Source organism: Gossypium hirsutum, chromosome D06, assembly GCF_007990345.1.
Source record: "Gossypium hirsutum isolate 1008001.06 chromosome D06, Gossypium_hirsutum_v2.1, whole genome shotgun sequence".
NCBI lineage: Eukaryota > Viridiplantae > Streptophyta > Magnoliopsida > Malvales > Malvaceae > Gossypium > Gossypium hirsutum.
Window position 1 is genome coordinate 307,238 of NC_053442.1, and position 19,368 is coordinate 326,605.

The 19,368-nt window shown below is 30.7% G+C and overlaps 2 protein-coding genes and 1 long non-coding RNA gene across 3 annotated transcripts; 1 reads left to right on the forward strand and 2 right to left on the reverse strand.

Moving 5' to 3' along the window:
• Window positions 1-5,191: 5,191 nt before the first annotated feature.
• Window positions 5,192-6,580, forward strand: LOC121218145 (uncharacterized). Its single transcript, XR_005914377.1, has 2 exons — window positions 5,192-5,298; window positions 5,776-6,580. It is a non-coding gene; the product is annotated as an uncharacterized lncRNA (long non-coding RNA).
• A 2,003-nt stretch (window positions 6,581-8,583) lies between these two features.
• On the reverse strand, window positions 8,584-10,238 carry LOC121218146 (LRR receptor-like serine/threonine-protein kinase ERECTA). Its single transcript, XM_041094857.1, has one exon. It carries the CDS (start codon window positions 9,938-9,940, stop codon window positions 8,681-8,683), a length of 1,260 nt encoding a protein of 419 aa, XP_040950791.1. The 5' UTR covers window positions 9,941-10,238; the 3' UTR covers window positions 8,584-8,680.
• Window positions 10,239-10,829: 591 nt separating this feature from the next.
• LOC107942257 (uncharacterized) lies at window positions 10,830-13,231 on the reverse strand. Its single transcript, XM_016875883.1, has 7 exons — window positions 13,066-13,231; window positions 12,776-12,984; window positions 12,638-12,689; window positions 12,395-12,546; window positions 11,668-11,754; window positions 11,036-11,161; window positions 10,830-10,898 (listed from the first exon to the last, which is right to left on the reverse strand). Exons 1-7 carry the CDS (start codon window positions 13,229-13,231, stop codon window positions 10,830-10,832), a joined length of 861 nt encoding a protein of 286 aa, XP_016731372.1.
• Window positions 13,232-19,368: the final 6,137 nt, after the last annotated feature.

The window sequence follows — 19,368 nt, forward strand, 5'->3', positions numbered from 1 at the left end:
ATTTTACCCAAGCCTCGGCCCATATAAAAAGCAGATATTAAATTTTACCCAAATCTATTTTTTGAGCAAATCTTCGGACCTAAATGAGTGACCCGACATATGAGCAGGTCTATAATAGAGCCCAAATATCCAATCCAGCTTTAATCTATACTCTAGACACTGTAATTGTTGGGCTAAAAATTAAAGTTGAATTTGAAGAAACAAAAGAACTCCTTGCAGGCCAATATGATGACCCAATTATCAGATATATATATATATAGCATTAACATTATGCAGTCAGACTACATTACTGATGAATATTGTTACTAATATATTATAGTTGAATCTTTAGTACGCTGGTAGTGTATTTTTTAATTTCACAAGTAATGTTAAAAACATCAGTCTCTTTTTTTAAATATATTTAATAATTTATTATAATATCTTTATAAGACATTTATCAACCTCTTAATTCTGGAGTTTTTTAAAAACTCCAGTGACAATATACCAAACATTTTCTCATATATTTTGGCAACTAACACTGATTTAAGTTGAACGTTAAGTATGGTCACTAACTTTCATGATCATTGATCTATATGTATTTGAATTTTATCCCTTCTCACCCTTCTCCCCTTTAAAAAAAATCATTGCCTGGTAATTATAAGCAATGTTAATTCAATAAACCTGTTTGTTCCGTAGAGTGTACTTATATCTAAAAAAGAAAGAATAAAAGTTTACTAAAAAAATTGAAAGTTATCTCCACTAATTACTTGCATATTTCTCCAATTCTCAATCCTATAAAAAATTTGATAGTTACCAAGCATATCACATATATATATAATTACAAATAATTACACCCAAATTTAAATTATTAACCGATTTTTTAACGCTCTAAATAAATAATTTATTGAATGTTTTGAACCTTAAGTAACAAGTTGGTCATTATCGACTTTTCCTTTTCAATAACTTTAAAAATTTAAATAGCTCAACTTTAAAATTTAGGGATAAATATTAAAACTATAAAAGAATTTTGATTCAATAAAAATTGAAATATCATACAGGAACTTTGATTTTTTATGATTTTATACATGAAATTTTGATTTGATTCAGTTTTCACGAATCACTAACAATATTATTGAATTAACACCATTTTATGTTGATATTTTGCATGTACAAACAATTACATTAACCCAATATGAAAATAAACATATATATTCAATTCTTTAAATGTGTACAATTGAATCAAAATCAAAGTTTCATATACACATATGAACCACAATTCAAGTTTCATGTGTATAATTGCACCAAATCAAAGTTTATGTATCAAATTGCACATTGGACCAAAGTTAATGTATAAATTTAATATTATCCCTAAAATTTATCGAACACTTAAAAAAAGTGTTTCCTAATCCCTTCTTTTTTGGTAAACTACACCAACGTCATTTTAAAATAAAGTTTATTCTATTCTGGTAACTTTAATTTTTTTTTCTCAATGTAATCACTCTAGTTAAGATAATTGTTTGAACTAGTCACTGCCATTAAAAATTCTGTTAATCTAGTAACTGATTGTCGACGTGACCCTTTAGCCAATTAAATAACGACATGTAATACTTTTTTTTTACTTTTGACTAAAGCTTGGAGACCTCTCTGTAGCTATTCCAAAATACCATTTTTTCTCTTCTTTTTGTACCTACGAAGAAATCAAAACCCTACCCTAGATATGTGGCATATATATATTTCATTATTCTTTATTTTGATCTTTGTCATACCTTTATATATATTTATCGAAGAAAAAAATTGATCAGGTTTGAAGATCATATCTAGAATTACATATTTTCTATTTAATTGATAATTTTAATTTTAAAATATCTCATGTGAATCAATTTTGTGGATTTTAAGTTTCAACGTTTACTTTTCAATGCATTTACAGTTTGGATTCTTTGATTAAATGGCTTTTTTCTGTTTGGTTGCCAAGAAAATAAGGTGAAAAAGAGAGAGGAGAAAATCAATATATTTGTCACATCAAGGACCTTATTTTTAAGAATCCATTTTCCTATTGTCGTCTTCTTTAATAGTGAAATCAACATTTGAGAGTTTGTTTGCAAATGCGAGACTAATAATATGTTTCTCCATTTTTGAAGGTACAAAAGAGAAGAGAAAGAAAAAAAGAAGTGTTTTAAAATAATTATAGAGAGGTTATCAAACTTTAATTAAAAGTTAAATGATGTTACGTGTCATCATTCAATTCAATTGACTAAAGTGTCACATTAGTCATTCGTAAGTGGATTAACAGAAATTTTAACGGTAGTAACTAGTTCGAAAAATTATCTTAATTAGAGTGACTAAATTAAGAAAAAAAATTAGAATAACCAAAATAGACAAACTCTATTTTAGAGTGATCTTGAGTGTAATTTACCCCCTTTTTTATAAAAGGTAAACACTAAAAATTATGCATAAATCTAACTCAAAACTGATATAATTAAACATGTTACAATAAAATATTCTGACAGTTCAATAATTAACCCATTAAAAGAATTTTGATGAATTATAAGAAGAGGGTAAAATTTTAATAGCAACATGATTAGCGTGACTCGAATTCAGACCACATTTGAGACGGTGAACACCCTAACCATCAAATCAACACGGGTTAACCCATTCAAAATTTTTAATGACTCATTAGTGTGGCAGTTCTATGCATTTAATCTTCCATTTTAAGATTCTCTTGTATGGTGATTAATTATTGCATTTAAGGCTATCCATGGTAATGGTTTTATTACTTGAGGCAAAGGGTAAACATTGCCAAAAACTCAGTCCCTGCCAAGCGAGAAAACTGCTGATACATTTGCATTTCTCATGTGAATTGGTCTACTAATACCCTAGCATGCTTTGACATTTCACATAGTTGTTTTAGACTTGCTTAATAACTATTAAACCATGGGAAATTTTATGTAATAAATTTTAAAAAAATTTACAAAAATTATTTATAGTTTTGGTTTAAATGATGGATTTGAGATAGCGAATATTGTGATGTCTTGGGTTTAAATCTCACAATTCTCGTTATGTATATGTATTTTTTTAGATTTATTAAAATATAAAAAGACATAAATTCCCTCAAAATAATACGTGTTGCTTTGTAAAAGAAATAGACTTTTGGTGATTTTACAATTGAGTTGAGATTCGGTTGATATATGACACCAATTCAATCAAAAGCTTTATATAGTAGTAAATAACACAACTTACAGCCCAAGGTGAAGTCGGAAAACTATTTTAGAGGCACAAATGAATAATAAGATTTAGAAAGAATCAAAGTGTATTTTTATCATTATATTAGCTTGTGACTTCATAAGCGTTAAAGGAATTATCTGGATAAATTTCCATTTTGGGGGCCAAGGTTATTACCAGCCCTCTATTTTTTGCACATATTATAGTTAATGTTTAAAGTATTCAACGATCATATTAAATCTCAATTAAATTTAAAGTTTAAGCAAAATCCAACTCTTAATAAAATTCTCTTAATATTGTTTATTCCATTTACAATCTTGCAAACACTCGCGCATACAAACATTAGAAGCTCTTTCGCATGTAACCCCAATATTTGATCCATTAATTTGGCTAGGAGTGTTCCCCTCGTTCTCAAAGTCACAATTAAATTAATAAATTATATCTGTGTGGTAATTTAAATGGATGGTAGATTGAATTGCACAAAAACAAATTAACTCTTTCCAATGTACAACTTTCATGTGCATTGCTCTTATTGCTGGCACATTGCATTAAAGACCCTTCTTAAGTTTTATTTCTCATTAATTTTATAAGATTGATTTCTTTTCTTTCATAAATGTGTCTTACCATTAGTAGTGGTATTTTAGTGCTTTTTAATTTATCTATTTTTTATTTGAGGAGAAAGAATCCAAAGTTGAGTAATGAAAACCATACCCAATCATTTATGGACTACTCATATGTTTTAACTATTAAATTATTTACCTTGCATTTTAAGTATGGACTTCTTGCTAAATTTATTAAATTAAATTCTAATTTAATTAATATCGTTGTTATTGTAACAATAAGGATATAATTTTGACACGCATAAGCATATTTTTCCTATTATTTAAGAGCTAATGAAAAATTATGAATGAAAGCATTAATTAATTACCAATGAACACTACGTTTTGGCAATGTTTGCCTTAATAAAAACATTACCATGGGATTGGATTAGAGGTGATCATGGGCCGGGCCGGGTCGGGTCGAGTCTGGCCCAGATTAATTTTTAAGCCTGATTTCTAGGCCTAGGCTTGGTTCGACCCGGCCCATATTAAATATATATAAATATATATATTTGATTAAAAATAAAAAATATTTAATATATAATTCGGGCCGGGCTAGGCCCAAGCCAAAAAAGTTTTACCCGGGGCCCGACCCGTTTTCTAAACGGGCCTCATTTTTTACCCAAACTCATATTTCGGGTCTATATTTTTACCCGAACCCTCCCATTTTTCGGACGGGCTATCGGGCCAAGCCGGATAGCCCAACCCATGATCACCTCTAAATTGAACTGGTAAATGCAAACATTAATCACCATACAAAATAATCTTAAAAGGAAATTAAATGCATAGAATAGTCCCACTAACGAGTAATTTAAAATTCTGATAAAAGCACTTCTTCCATCGTAAATTGGTCTCTTTTAAAAAAAATTGAAATAATTTAACTTATGTAAATTTTAAAAGTGAATACTTAAGAAAAATTAATGACAATATTAATATTTTTCGTCAATTGTACATAATTTTGATTTGTATAATAAAAAATTTAGCCATTAATGTTTATATATTCTGTGAAAATGTTGATAGAATGTGTAGATTGTAACAGCCCGATTTTAGTTAAATCGAAATAGTGGTTTCAGAACCACAAATCCAATGTCAAAAAATTATTTTAATATTATTTTTGGTATTTACAGCATGTGATTATATATGTGTGAAAGTTTCGTAAAGAAATTTTAATATTTGAATGCTTAATTCGGTAAAAAGGACTAAATCGTATAAAGCATAAAAGTTGTGTTCTATTAGCTAAAGGTATTAAATAGCTATAGAAATTTAGTGTGGAAGTCCTTATTTGGTAATTAGCCCATTAAAGAGATAGTGGAATATGATGGTTTGGCATTTTGTGTAATAAATAGTGTTTATAAAGGTTAATTATGTAAATTGGTTAAAATGACAAAACAAATAAAACAAAAAGGCAAAGTTATCATCTTTAACCATTATTCAACCGAAAATTGAAAGAGAAAGAAGCCATGGAAGCTTGAACTTTCGGCCAACCCCATTTTGCTTGCATGTGAGTATCATTTGTCCAGTTTTTTTATAGTTTTTATGTTTTTGAGACCGTTGCTTCGTGTTCTAATTAGCCCATACCCTAATTTTTGAATTGGTGGATGAATTTGTGAGTTTCCATTGATGATAGATTGATGTTTTTGAATGTTGATGATGGAAAATGAATAATTGTTGATAGATTAATATGTTTTGTAAAGTGATTTTTGACAAAAATGTCAAATAGGGATTAAATTGTGAAATATGAAAATTGAGTGGTTGAAATGTGAAATAAATGAAAGTTTTGGGCTGCTAGGGGCACTATAGTAATTCGGCTAAGCTTGGGTTATATTGAATTGTGTGAATTTTGTATATTTGTGAAATAGGGACTAAATTTAATAAATGTGAAACTTTAGGGGTTAAAGTGTAAAAATGTCCAAATAGGTATTTTTGGATGAAATTGAATGAGTAGGTGATTAAATGAGTTAAATTTGAATTCATATAGATCAAGAAAGAAAGAAATCGGATTTAGATCGGGGGAAATCGAAAGTTGACGAGTAGTTGATCCGATCTGTTCGTTTACGTACGAGGCAAGTTCATAAGTAAATAAATGTTTTTGAATTCAAATGTATATGTTTTATATATTGCCGAATTGATTTATATGTAGATATATATATTGCCGAATTGATTTGTATATGTATATATATTGCCAAATTGATTTGAGATCCCGTATAAGACTATATTTGGGATATGACATCGGCATCGATTTGAGATCCTGTATAAGACCATGTCTGGGATATGGCATCGGCATCGATTTGAGATCTCGTATAATACCATGTCTAGGATATGACATCGGTATCGATTTGAGATCTCGTATAAGACCATATCTTGGATATGACATCGACATTGATTTGAGATTTCGTATAAGACCATATCTGGGATATGAGATCGATGTGAGACTTCGTGTAAGACCATAGTTGGGCTATTGGCATCGATATGAGATTTCCATGTAAGACCATGTCTAGGACATGACATTTGTACGATACATTATGTACGAGTTTTCCCGAGTATCCTTAGTATTCCAAGTGGTTCAACGGGTAATCCAAAGATTATGTTAAAGAAAAGACAAGGTATGATCATGTTGAAAGGATACAGGTATGTACGAAAAATTCATGAGTAATGAACTCGATGTATATTGAACATTTGGCAAGAATGTAAATGAGTAAGTCATATTTATGAGAATGATCTTGTGATGACCTTGTGATTATAGGTCTATGCTTATGAGGTATAAATATGTGGTAAATTTTATTGATGATTGTGTGAAGCTTTTAGGCCAAATTAAATTGAGACATGATATGTATAGATATTGCGGGCTAAATTTGTTAAATCAAGACCAAACTAATAGAATGTGTAAATATTTTGAGGTGAATTTATTAAATCAATACCAAATTGACATAATGTGTAAACTTTGAAGGCTAGAATTGTTATTATACCAATAAAAATATGTACAATTGACGAAAAATATTATCATTATGATTAATTGTCCTTAGTTACTTACTTTCAAAATTAACATGGACTGAATTGTTCTGAATTTTTTTAGAGCGACCAATTTTCTCAATATCAAAATTGAGAAGGGTCAAAGAGGTCTTTTTACCAAAAAAAACTATACATTAACTTTGGTCAAATGTGCAATGATGTATATAAATGTTTTTTGTAATTTTATACATGATTTTTTATTCAATTTTCACAAATCAATAACATTATTATCAATATAGAACTATTTCACATGTATACATATTGCATATACATATAATTATATTTATCTAATATAAATATGTATAGTTGACTAAAACTCGAAGTTTTATATATATGCATTTGAACCACAATTAAAATTTTTTATATATAATTTTACCAAGTTATAATTCATATATAAATTACGCATTAAATCAACTTTCACATATGTAAGCACGTCATACCCCAATCAATATTTTCGTGCTATTTCCATAAATAATTATTTGATTGCGCTATTTCCCCCTTTTTTTATTGTTTTAAAAAAACTCAAATTTAATATCAATAAATAAACCTATTGAAATTTTAAAATAATAGAATTTAAATATTGTAAAAAAAAGTATTTATAGATATCTACCCCATTTGTACTTTGCGAGCAAAAGCAGCCACATGGTGGAAATACTATAATATTACCGCAAATTTCTGCAATAATAAGCTGAGTTATTGCTTTTCAACTTCCCAAAGTAGTGGTTGAGACCTCAAAATGCATGCCCAATCTTGAAAACAGCGCAATTCCCATGGCCTTTTACTCCACAACTCGTATTGCATTTTGTAAAAATAAATAAATTACTAAAGAATTTAATTTATTTTATTGTTGAAATCTGAAGTGACTGACAGAATAATCAGAAAGTTACATGTGACATGTAATGTATATATTTTTCTGATGTATTTGACCAAATTTTAATGGTATAAATTGATAAATTTTTAGTAAAATTACCAATTCGCTCTTTATTCTTACCTATATGAATTAATTTACCATTTTTTAAATAAAACGGACAAAATGTAAATATACTTCTAATACAATGGTCTTTATGATACACCTTTAATTTTCTATTTTTATCTAAATGAATTTAGTCATTTTAATTTTGGATTTTAAAATTTTAATTTTAATTAATAATGATTTTAAAATTCTTTTGTTGAATTCGAGTTGTTTATAATGTTATTTTTTGGGTGAAATTCTAGAAAATAAAAACAAGAAGAATTTATTGAGAATAAAAAGGAGGAGAAGGCTTGAGTGACGATTCAAGGGTGGCATGCAGAGGGCTGTGAGCTGGGTTTTGTGGTGTCTTTGATCTAGGTTTTTTAGGTGAAAGGAGCCAAATGAGAAGAAAAGGAAGAAACCTATTCCTCTAGGCTAGAGCGAAGTATTTATAAGTGTAAGTGAACTTCTCTTAATTTGGGATTTTAATATGTCCCATCATGATCGAATTTAGGTGAGCGACAATGGATAGAGATAGATAACGTGAGATCCATGTGCATGTGAGTCTTGCAAGAAAAGGTCTAACACTTGTGACTGACGAGGTAAGCTAAAAAAGTTCATTTGTGTCCAGTATATGTGCTTCATTTTCATTATATCATCTATATTCAGGATTGATGACTAGTTTTTTTTTTATTAATGTGGTTTCTAGTGATGGATCCTATGTTCTATGCTTTAATTTGATTTAGAAGTTGGATTCAACTCTGATTTAAATTTGGTTAACTAAGTTGAATATAATTAGCATGAAAAAAATGTAAATCAGCATACTAAAGTACAAAACTGTGTTTCTAAAATTTCTATTGTAAACCATTGATAAGAAGAACTATGCCAATTGCCAAATATAATACAAATGTTAGTCGATCTCTTAAGGAATTGTAGGACCGAAGCTCTTACAATCCACCGCCGATTTCTGATCCCTGCCGCGGCAGAAGAAGAAGGCATCAGGGCACCGATACAAGCAATTATCTGCCAGGCTGACGTCAGCAGAACCCGGTTTAAGACCCAACAACGGCCCCGGAATCGGTCCGACCAAGTAATTCCCACCGAGCAACAGCCTCTCGAAAGACGACGTATTGTCATTCCCGGCAACAGCAGCTTTCACGGCGTACTGAGCCGGTATCATCCCCGTGAACTCATTACGTTCCAAAGACAAAGCCGTCAGCTTCGGCATCGACGCCATGAAAGTCGGCAACAAACCTCGAAGCTTATTGTAGCTTAAATCGAGAGCTATCAAGTTGCTGTTTAAAGTTATGTCGACCGCCGGTACTTGTAATGACGAGAACTCGTTGTAAGAAAGCGTGAGTTGTTCCAAGGACGGATGCCGGAACAAAACTGACGGTACGGTGCCGGCAAACATGTTGTGACTGAGATCCAAGACTTGTAAGAACCTGACCTTATCGATGTCATGGGGAATATTTCCATTTAATTTATTGTTCCTCATCGAAAGCTCAACAAGCGATAATGGCAACGTCGACGGAACTCCACCGGAGATATTATTATCACTTACATCGATAAAGTAAAGATTTTTAAGTGAACCCAAATCGGGAAACTCGCCGGAGATGCAATTCCGTTGGATTTCGAGTCGTTTCAGCTTTGTTAAGTTGTTGAAACTTGAAGGAATAGCTCCATGGAGACGATTGTTATCTAAGTAAAGTTCTTCAAGCTGATGAAGTGAGCCAAGAACGGAAGGTATTTCGCCGGCGAATGAGTTGCCAGACAAACCGAGTCGACGCAAACGAGTTAAATTCGAGAACTCGTTCGGAACCAACCCGGAAAACGAATTATCTGATATATCCAACGTGTTCAAATAACGAAGATGGTCCCATGGAACTGAAGTGAGTGAACCAGAGTAACCAACAGGATCAATGGTGATTTCAGTGACTCGGACCAAACCTGAAATGACTCTGTCGCACCTGAGTCCGCAAGTGAAATGATCGGTGAAGATGTTATCACATGGGTCTATGGTGAAATCCCATGAACTTAAACAAGATCCGGGTGTAATGGAACGAGGGTCGACGCCATTTTTGAGAGCATTGAGTGCTTTTATATCAGCTGGATGTGTTTTGGAATTTGCAGAAAAGAACAGCTTTGTGAATATGAACATGAAAACAATAGGTTTAAACATCTTTTTTTGGATCTGAGGTTGAAGAAGGGAAACTGGGAAAAATGGAGAGGTTTTGATTGTACCGTACGGCTATTGTCTGTGTGTATATATATGTATATATGTGTAAATATTATATTGTATGAACAATCTTCTTCAAGATTCGAAAGCAACGGTTGATACTGAGTGTATCAGTATATACTAAATATATTATTTTGGTGAATCTCATGTCATGTGCACTCCTGAGTTTACGATTTGTGATTTGAACATGGTAAGATATTGTAGGGTCTCACACTTAGGGGATTGGTTCTGGTTAGGGTCAATATGAATACAATTAATTTTATTCCGGTTAATTTGAGTTTTAAAGTTTTTTTTATTTTGTTGATAAGTAGAATCAACAAGGAGGTTTAAATGATGGAGATGACGATGGTTCATCTTGATTTAGGGTGAAGAGTCTTAGTACATGGGCGTGGTGAAGAGAGTTTAGAGTGAGAATCATTGGGGAAGAAGGTTCTAAATGTTTGGATGACTCAATGATCCTGTGAGTACTGGGTTTATATATGGGAGACAAATCTTGAGGTTACTTACGGTAGAGTCACAATCTGTCTCTTTTTAGTAGCGGTAAGGTGACATTTTAGGTTGGTGATCAATGAGCTCAAGGTTCTATGAGTTTGTCACTTCACTGCTCGATGCTTGAGATTCGCTTAGTGTGAAGTTCACCTAACGAGGACACGTGTATAGCATGAAGTTCACCTTTTAAGGACACGTGTAGGGGACTCATGGAGGTAGTATAACAGTTATATTTTGACTTCAGATCATTTCTAATTTAATTAATTGTACTCTAGTCATTGTAAATCCTCTTTGTTCATAAAGCACAGAGCTTTAACAAATGGCTCACAAGCTTACCCTTTTTTCAGCCACGCCATTCAAATACTGCTTCACACGTCTGGTTGGTCTCGAAGATCAACGAGATTCCCCGTATCTGCAAAATCATCGTTAACAGCTCAACAATTGTTGACGAACTCGAAAAAAAAAAGGTCTGCAGCATCAAAAGATGCATGTCACAATGTTCGATACATGTTACAGCATATATTTACGAAAGGAAGATGAAAATAGTACCTGAATCAAACATCCAGAATTTAGACTTGGGCTATGCCCAGGAGCTACTTCATTGTTTATCGATATCGAACATTTGCCGAGGTTTTTAAGATGGAAAGATCCATCTTCTTCCATGTTGATAATTTCCTATTACATGTTAATAGGCAAAACATTCAAATGATATAGCTATTTATAGGAATAATGACTTGACTATACATGCATATGTACATACACACATAGAAGTATCATGAAAATTCTTGTATTAGAAGTCAGATTGTATTTTGCTCTCTCTTCTAAAAAAAATGTGTAAATTAGTCTTTGTAAGTCACTATAAGAGTAAATTGATCTTTTCTTTTAAAAATTTCATTCAGATTATACTATTAAAAATTAACGTGACTAATGGAATAATCAGACGGTGATAGATGACGTGCCATTTGTACCTGACATACAAAAACCAGTTTTTAAATGTGGAAATAAATGAAATTTTTAACAAAAAGTCCCGTTTGTTCTTTAATCTAAGGTACATAAATTAATCTACTCATTTTTTAAATAGAGGGAATAAAATATAATCTGACTCCTACTATAAGAGTCCCTATGATAATTTTACTATATGCATATATATATATATATATAAAAGACATGGCAAATCTTACGTGCTGCATTGACACATTGTTAGCACATCCTTGTCTTCCTAAGTCAATGTCAACAATGAAATTTTCTTTTGCTCTGCCAAGTAAAATCTACACAATCAAAAAGCTTAAAGTATTAAAGAACATTTAATCCATCAAAATTATAGTCTTCAAAATTACAATCATTATATTAGGAGTTGGATTACATTTTGTCTCTTTTATTTAAAAAATAAGTAAATTAGTTCATGTACATTAGCTTTAAGATTAAACTGGTCTTTTTGTTAAAAATTTTATCCATTTCTACTATTAAAAATTGGTTCTTATACGTCAACATAAAGTATACGTGAATAAGTCATGTCAGTTTTTAACAATAGATTTGGATGAAATTTTTAACAAAAATGTCAAATTTCCTCTTTGATCTGACATACAAAGATTAATTTACCCATATTTTGAGTAAAGAAAACAAAATACAATTTGACTTCTAATATAGGAACCTCCATGATACTTTTACCCTATAATATCTCATATTTGCTTAGACTCTTCATTTTTAATGAAGTACCTATGTTCGGCACACGGATATAGGTATATAAGCTCCAAATATCATCCAAATACATGAAAAAACTTAGAAAAGACTAATCATACCCGTTTCATATACATTTCCGCATTATAACATGGCAGTGTTTAGAAAATAGCATTCATATTGGAAAAGGCAGCATTAATGAGAATGGTAATTTGTACAAGGATAGAATACCTGAGGCTTCTTAATATAATAATGATTGGAATGACGGTCGTATAAAATAGCAAAGGCTCCATTGGATGCAAAGGCCCTTTGCATGTAAGAATTGGGACCCTGCTCTATCCTAATAGTTGCTCTTTTACTATCTTCGTGCTGATATCTAGCGACTGCAAGGAGAGAAGGAAATATTGGATTCTTCATCTACAAGGCAACATTTGAGATTAAAGCAAAGATCGAATTTATGTGAATTTATATTACTTTCCCAGTCACATAAATCTTGGTCATCTGGATCCAAGTCCATATCAGGGATCTGTTAAAAAAAACATGAATAAAATTAGGATCAAATAACGATGACAATAATTAAAGTGACATGATCAGTAATAGTTGATGGCTTACCAATACCATTGCCTCGACATCTGAGAAATAAGGAACATCTTCATCACTTTCAATAAGTAACTCTTCTGCTTCTGGTGGTGGATGATCAACAATCGTGCGTAAAGCATCCACTTCTTGTTTAATTGCAGCAGGATTCACCTGTGGCAAACTGTTGTGGCTATTGGATGAACCATTGGATACAAAACTATCACCTTCAGGGGTTACAGCCGCTACACACGGCAAATCCTCACGATCTTTTACGTGTGCGAATAAAGGATATTGTCGGGTTTTTCATGTCCAGTTAAGGAAACTGCCATTGTTTTGTAGCTGTTCGGAGAAGATAACATCTTCATTGCATGGAATTTCTCGGTCTTCACTGTTTAAAGTGCAAGGCTCATCCAAATTGCAAGACCCCGCAACTTCATATGATTCTCCAAGGCCTGAATCTTGAGTTTCAATTGTTATTGTTTCGGTCATCTGATCTTGATTTTGGTGAACTTGCCAAAAGTGAACTCAAACCATCAAAGAAAGACTTATCAATCACATCTTTTATATCAACATCCAAGAAAAAAGGTTCATCATTCATAAGTGCATGGGTTATTTCCATCAAATAACCTTCCATATCAGCTGTTGCTTAACCATACCTGATATACTGTAAATTTAATTTAATTTTGGTTTAGGTGTAAGAAGCACCATGGCGTGTAAGGTGTCTAATAGAAAATCTCAATTGATAGAATCAAAAGCTTTCCTTCACTATCTCTTGTGATAGTAGCACATTATCTATGATGCTCCTACCTTCTTGTAAAGGAACACTGGCTGTCACTTACGTGCAAAAAGTAGTAAGTTTTGCAATCTATTGGCAATTACCTTGGTAATACATTTGTTAACCACGGAGCAAGACGAATTGGTCTATAGTTTGTTAATCTCATTGGGACAAGTACCACAATAGTTAAGTTGAATGCATGGAGAAGCTTACCGGTTTGAAAGAAATGGCTCATAGTGGCAATTATATATTCTTGATTAATAATCTTTAATTAATATTTTCTTGATCAATTTTATAATCTTTCATAATTATTTGCTCGAAAGGGCTAAATTGAATGGCATAATAATATTATTATATCAACTACCAACCCAATAAAATTTATATAATTATACCACTTGAAGGGCCTAATAGTTTTAAATATTGGAGGATTATACTATAAATATTATTAAAAACAAAATAAGTACCAACGAATCTTTAAGTGTATTAAAATTTATATAAATATAAATGATCAAAATATCAAATTTACAAGACTTTATTTTTGCAAATATAACTTGTAGCTAGATTCCATTAGGCAACATTGGACCTATCGCTAAAGGCCCAATTTCTTGAAAGTTCTTCCATTTTATACTAGATTTTGCCCAAACATGCCCAAAACTTCTATCTTATTGGGAACAAATTTCGGACTCGAACTTGAAACCCGCCTATTTACCTATTTCCTTTGTCTAAATAATTCGTTTCACTTTTTAATAAAAAAATTAAATATAATTTTATGTTTTTATAACTAAAATCAAATAATAATATTTTAAAATTATTTAATTTAAATTCATTTTTTAAATTGATCCAAAAAATTGATTAATTAATAAAATGACCTAGATGTAAAATCTTATATGAAAATGACTCGTTTCGTACAGTGCACACCGGTGCCGCCATTCTCATTGGCAGCACCACTCTGTCATCATTGAGCAATCATTAGATTTAAATATATATTTTTTGGGTGTCGCCAGATAAATTGGTGGCATTAGACTGAAGTGTGATTATCTAAAACATTCAGGAACCTGATGAAGTAATTATCCTTTTTAGATTGGCTGAAAAAATGGTGTCACCTGATAGTATGGTGACACCAAATTAAATGCTTTTCAAATTTTTGGTCTACTTTATGTTAAATTTGTCCCTTTTTAAATTAAATTTAAATAACACATAAAAATATAAGAATAACAAAAATAAACTCTTCTTGTTTTTTTTTTAAAACAATAAACTTAAAAAATATATAAAATTCTTATTTAAATTACTCAAATATATCCCTAAAACTTTTTCTTAAGTTTACTCAAAAAGGAAATTACTTCATCAAGTCCCTGAACGTTTTACATAATCACACTCCAATCCAGTACCATCAATTTATCTGACGACACCCAAAAAGTTATTTTCTAAAAAGCTAATGATTGCTCAGTGATGACGAGGTGGTGGGAATGGCGACACCGATGTGCACCATAAAAAATGGGTCATTTACGTACATAATTTTTAAGTTGGATCATTTTAATAATTAATCGAAAAATTTATGTTACTTCTAAAAAAACTATTAAATTCTGATCAAACCTAACCAACTCGAGATAAGTTTATGAGCCCCAATTACCCTACAATAATTTGAGTGTTGCTTTAAAGGAATCATGGTAGTAGTATCAACCTTTTCAAAAAATGGAAAATGAAAAAAAAAAGGAATAATTTGAGTGTTTCGGGAGAAATACGGAAATTTTTGTTGTTTCTCTTTTCTGTTATGAGGATCCCTTGTTAATAGCTAAAGAGGGCTTTTAGGTTTGTGTGTAAAAAAAAAAGTTAGTAGTAGATTAGCAGGTGATAACAAGTTGTGGGTAACCCTTTCTTTCGAGACAATTATATTGTGTACAATCACTAATTGTAAATTAGTTTTTTTGGTTAAAAATTAATTCATTTTTATTGTTAAAAAGTAGTTACCATACCTCAACATGAGTACATATGATACAACACGTGTAAATAATTAGTTATTTCGTCAGTCATGTTAATTTTTAACTATAGAAATAGATGAAAATTTTGACAATAGTTATTTTTCTTTTTGATCTATCGTATAGAGACTAATTTATTTATTTATTTTAGTAAAAGAAATCAAATGTGATCTAACTCCTAATATAGAAATTTCCATGATACTTTTACCAACAAAATCCAAAAATAAAACATCGAATATTTTTTAAAATTTTTAATTATATAAGCGAAGTTAAAATAATAATTTTTTTACTACACCCTTATTGAGGAGAAGTTGAGCATCTCAAATGGTAGCATTATCACCTATAAAAGTTTTATAATTTTTAGAGCATAGGGTTTGAATCCATCATGTGCAATCAAATTTGGTTTGTTTTCTTAGGCATTCGTTAAAGAATTTTCACTTTGTGATTTTGTTATTTCTTTAAACACTCGTAAAGTTAAAAAATAAAATTTAAATCGAGAAGAATATTAAATATATAAAAGAATTTATTAACTCTTAATAAAAAACACTTCATCGACTTTATTTGGCAAAATCAACTAACCCTTAACAAGTTTAAAGGCATTTATTTCTCCTTTCTAATTCTATTTGTGAAGTCTTGAAAATTTTTAAGATGATGTGTCAAAATTATCTTCTTAAAAAGGGAGAAAACCTAATGCACCCCTATGTATAAATCATCTCAATCATGTCCATCACATGCAAAAAGCCCAGTGGGTCCACTCTAACCCTATCCCTCATCTCCCATGTCTCTCTCTCTCTCTCTTTATTTACAAAGGCCGAAGTGGGGGACCATGGCATATTAATCTGAAGTTTACCAAGTCTCCCCTACGGCCCAAAATGATAGAATTGTACGTCTTTTGTGAAACTATAATATGTTCTTTTTTCGGATAAGTATATATGTATTTAGTGAAAAAAAATTACATCAATTGAGAAGGAATTTCACTAGCTATGTCTTGATGAAAAAACTCCAAGACCTCACTCCAAGGTTCATAAAAAATTTGTAGACTTGATTTCTAATCTAGACATAAGCTAAATTTTTTACCTTTGCAACATGCCGGATTCATCGGTGCCCTTTAGATTGCATAATTCTTTGGACCCTTCTAAACACTGTGACACATAAATCTTCCATCCCTTTATCGATTAAAGCCTTAATCACTTCTAAAATATATTAAATTAAATCAATAAACTTCAATTATTAATAAATTAAGTCGCTTATGTTAATCTTATTAAATATTAACTTAAATTCATACATGACTTAATTTTTAGAGTCTCACTAAAGACAAATTTTTAAAAAAAATTTGTGGACAAAACCATATGCTTTCTTTTTTAAAAATGAATCTTATAATGCAAATATGACCCTAAGCATGTTAAGTTGGTTTTTTTTTTTAATTTTAAATTTACAAGTTACAACTATATTAATGGTTACTGCTAGAATAAATTATTATAAGTACTGAACTGAATAATTCACTTAACTTAAAATAACTCGCACACTTGATTTAAAAAAATGAGACTCAAGCATGAGTGATCAAAATTTGAAGGCCTCAAATGATATGGTTTCTTTTGGGTAAATTACACTCATGATCAATAAACTATTAATAAATTTATGTTGTGTTCACTCAACTTCAAAATGTTACAAAATGGTTACTAAACTATTTGAAAGTTTTCATTTAAGTTTCTGAGCTGATTAAATCATTGTTGTATGGCCTCCTATATTCACACCGCCTGCACCAATCGAAAGCATTCATTCCCCTTCTTTTCTACAATTTAATTTCTTTCCTAATATCTAACATTGACCATCAGGTCAATTTAGATATAAAATCTTTCCTTTATTTATCGATGAGTACTGATTCATCATACTGATCACTCAAGTTTAATCGAGGATGTAATAAGAAATTTAAGCTTAGAGTAGGTGCTATTGATAAAGGCTATAAATCTATATTACATCCCCACCCATTGCACTTTAAAAATCTTCACCTAAATTGGACCAAGTGTCTCCTCCGGCCATCCTTTTTGGTTGAGCTTGGGCGGCTTTTGTTAGGGCTATATATATGCATATATAGGGTAGGGCTCAGCTCTGATTTATTCTAACTGAAGGAGAGACAGACACCTTTCTCTATATCTGAGAGGACCCCTACATGTGTGAGGTTCAAACAATGAATATGTTAAGATGATCGGAGAAAGTTTTTCAGTGGTTTTTATTATGCAGCTTGTTTCACGTATTCCCCCACCTTTTTTGAATCTTCATTGGAAACTAAAATATGCTTGTGAGTTCAGATTTTAGAGTTATTATTGTTAGGAAGATTTTATTTGAATATTACCTTTGATTCTAACAAAATTAATCTTAAACTTTAAAATAAGTGAGAATACATGTAATTATATGTAAAAAAATGAATTAAACTCACGACTAATAAATATTGGGTATAGTGATAAGATGCATTACATTCCCATGAAAAGAACTTAAGTTCAAACCTTAGAGATGAAACTATTATAAGGGATAGCTATGAACCCCGAAAAGATTAATTTTCATGTACCATAAAATAGACATAGAAGATACCTTAGTTATAGAACAAAAATCAAGTTCGCAAATCATATAATTTACATGTAGGGGCGAAGGGAGGGGGTGTTATATAATTCTTTTGATTTTTAAAAAATCACAAGTTAATATAATAATAAAATTGCATTTTTGGTCTTTTCAAAAAAATATTTACTTTTTGACTCCCATAAAATAATTTCCTGACTTTCCTTATTGATGTGACTCAAGGCGCTGTTTTAAACTTTAGGATTTGTTTGGGGTTAAAATTGAACTTTTGTATTTATATTGATCTCAACTTTGAAATTTAGTTTCGATACTTTAATTTAATATAATTTGACTTCTTCACTTATATTAATATTATGCTTTTAGTCGAACTTACTACGTGACATAAAATTAAAAAGAATTCAAATCGGGTTAAGGGTTTTTTTTTCTTAAATTCACATAAGGTGAATAACTAAATTTTTTAATTGGTTAGTGATTGGGACTAAGACATAACATATTAATAATAGTAGAAGTTTTCATGTTTCTTTTCCATACTAATATTCTAACCATTTTTTCTCTTTTAAAAAGATTTTGGGTCAAGAAAATGTTCAAAATCCCATAGAAATACAGTGAAATTACAGTTGTTATGTATTTGATAATAGAGATAGGTCTTCCTTAGGTCAAACGGTTTGGTCTTTTGTACAACAAAAAATTTGGCTTTGATGAAATACACTTTTGTGTTTCCAATTTTATATTTTATTTTTATTTTCTCTTTCAAAAGGAGCAGGTAGAAAACTACAAATAATTATAGTCTTTGGCTAAGCTCAACTTTTTAGCTTTGTCCCATTGAGATGATTAGTCAGTCAGCTCCCACCGCCCATGAAAGGAAAAGAAAAGAAAAAAGTTGGAATTGATATTACTGTAAGAACATTTAATTACTATGATAATGACATACCCAAAATTACCACAATTAATTGTGTTCTTGTTCATATAAGGTAGGTGAAGAGCTGTGAGTAACGATAATTAGAATTTAAGTTTTCTAAAAACTTTTGAGTTTGAGAAGAAGAAGGAAGATAGCTGAGATTATAAGAGGAGAGAGTTGTCCTGTTTTGCTGTTTGTGGACCTTGACGTATTTGGTCATTTCCGAGATACCATATGTTGACTATGTATTAGTTTTTTTACTCCTTGAAACTCAATTGATCTATTAATATTTTGTTCTTATAAGTATAAACTGTCATGTTGGGATCATGAATACATGTGATATATGAGCGGTAGGTATTTTTTGAGAAAAACATACTTGATTGAGTCCTCAAACTTAAAATTT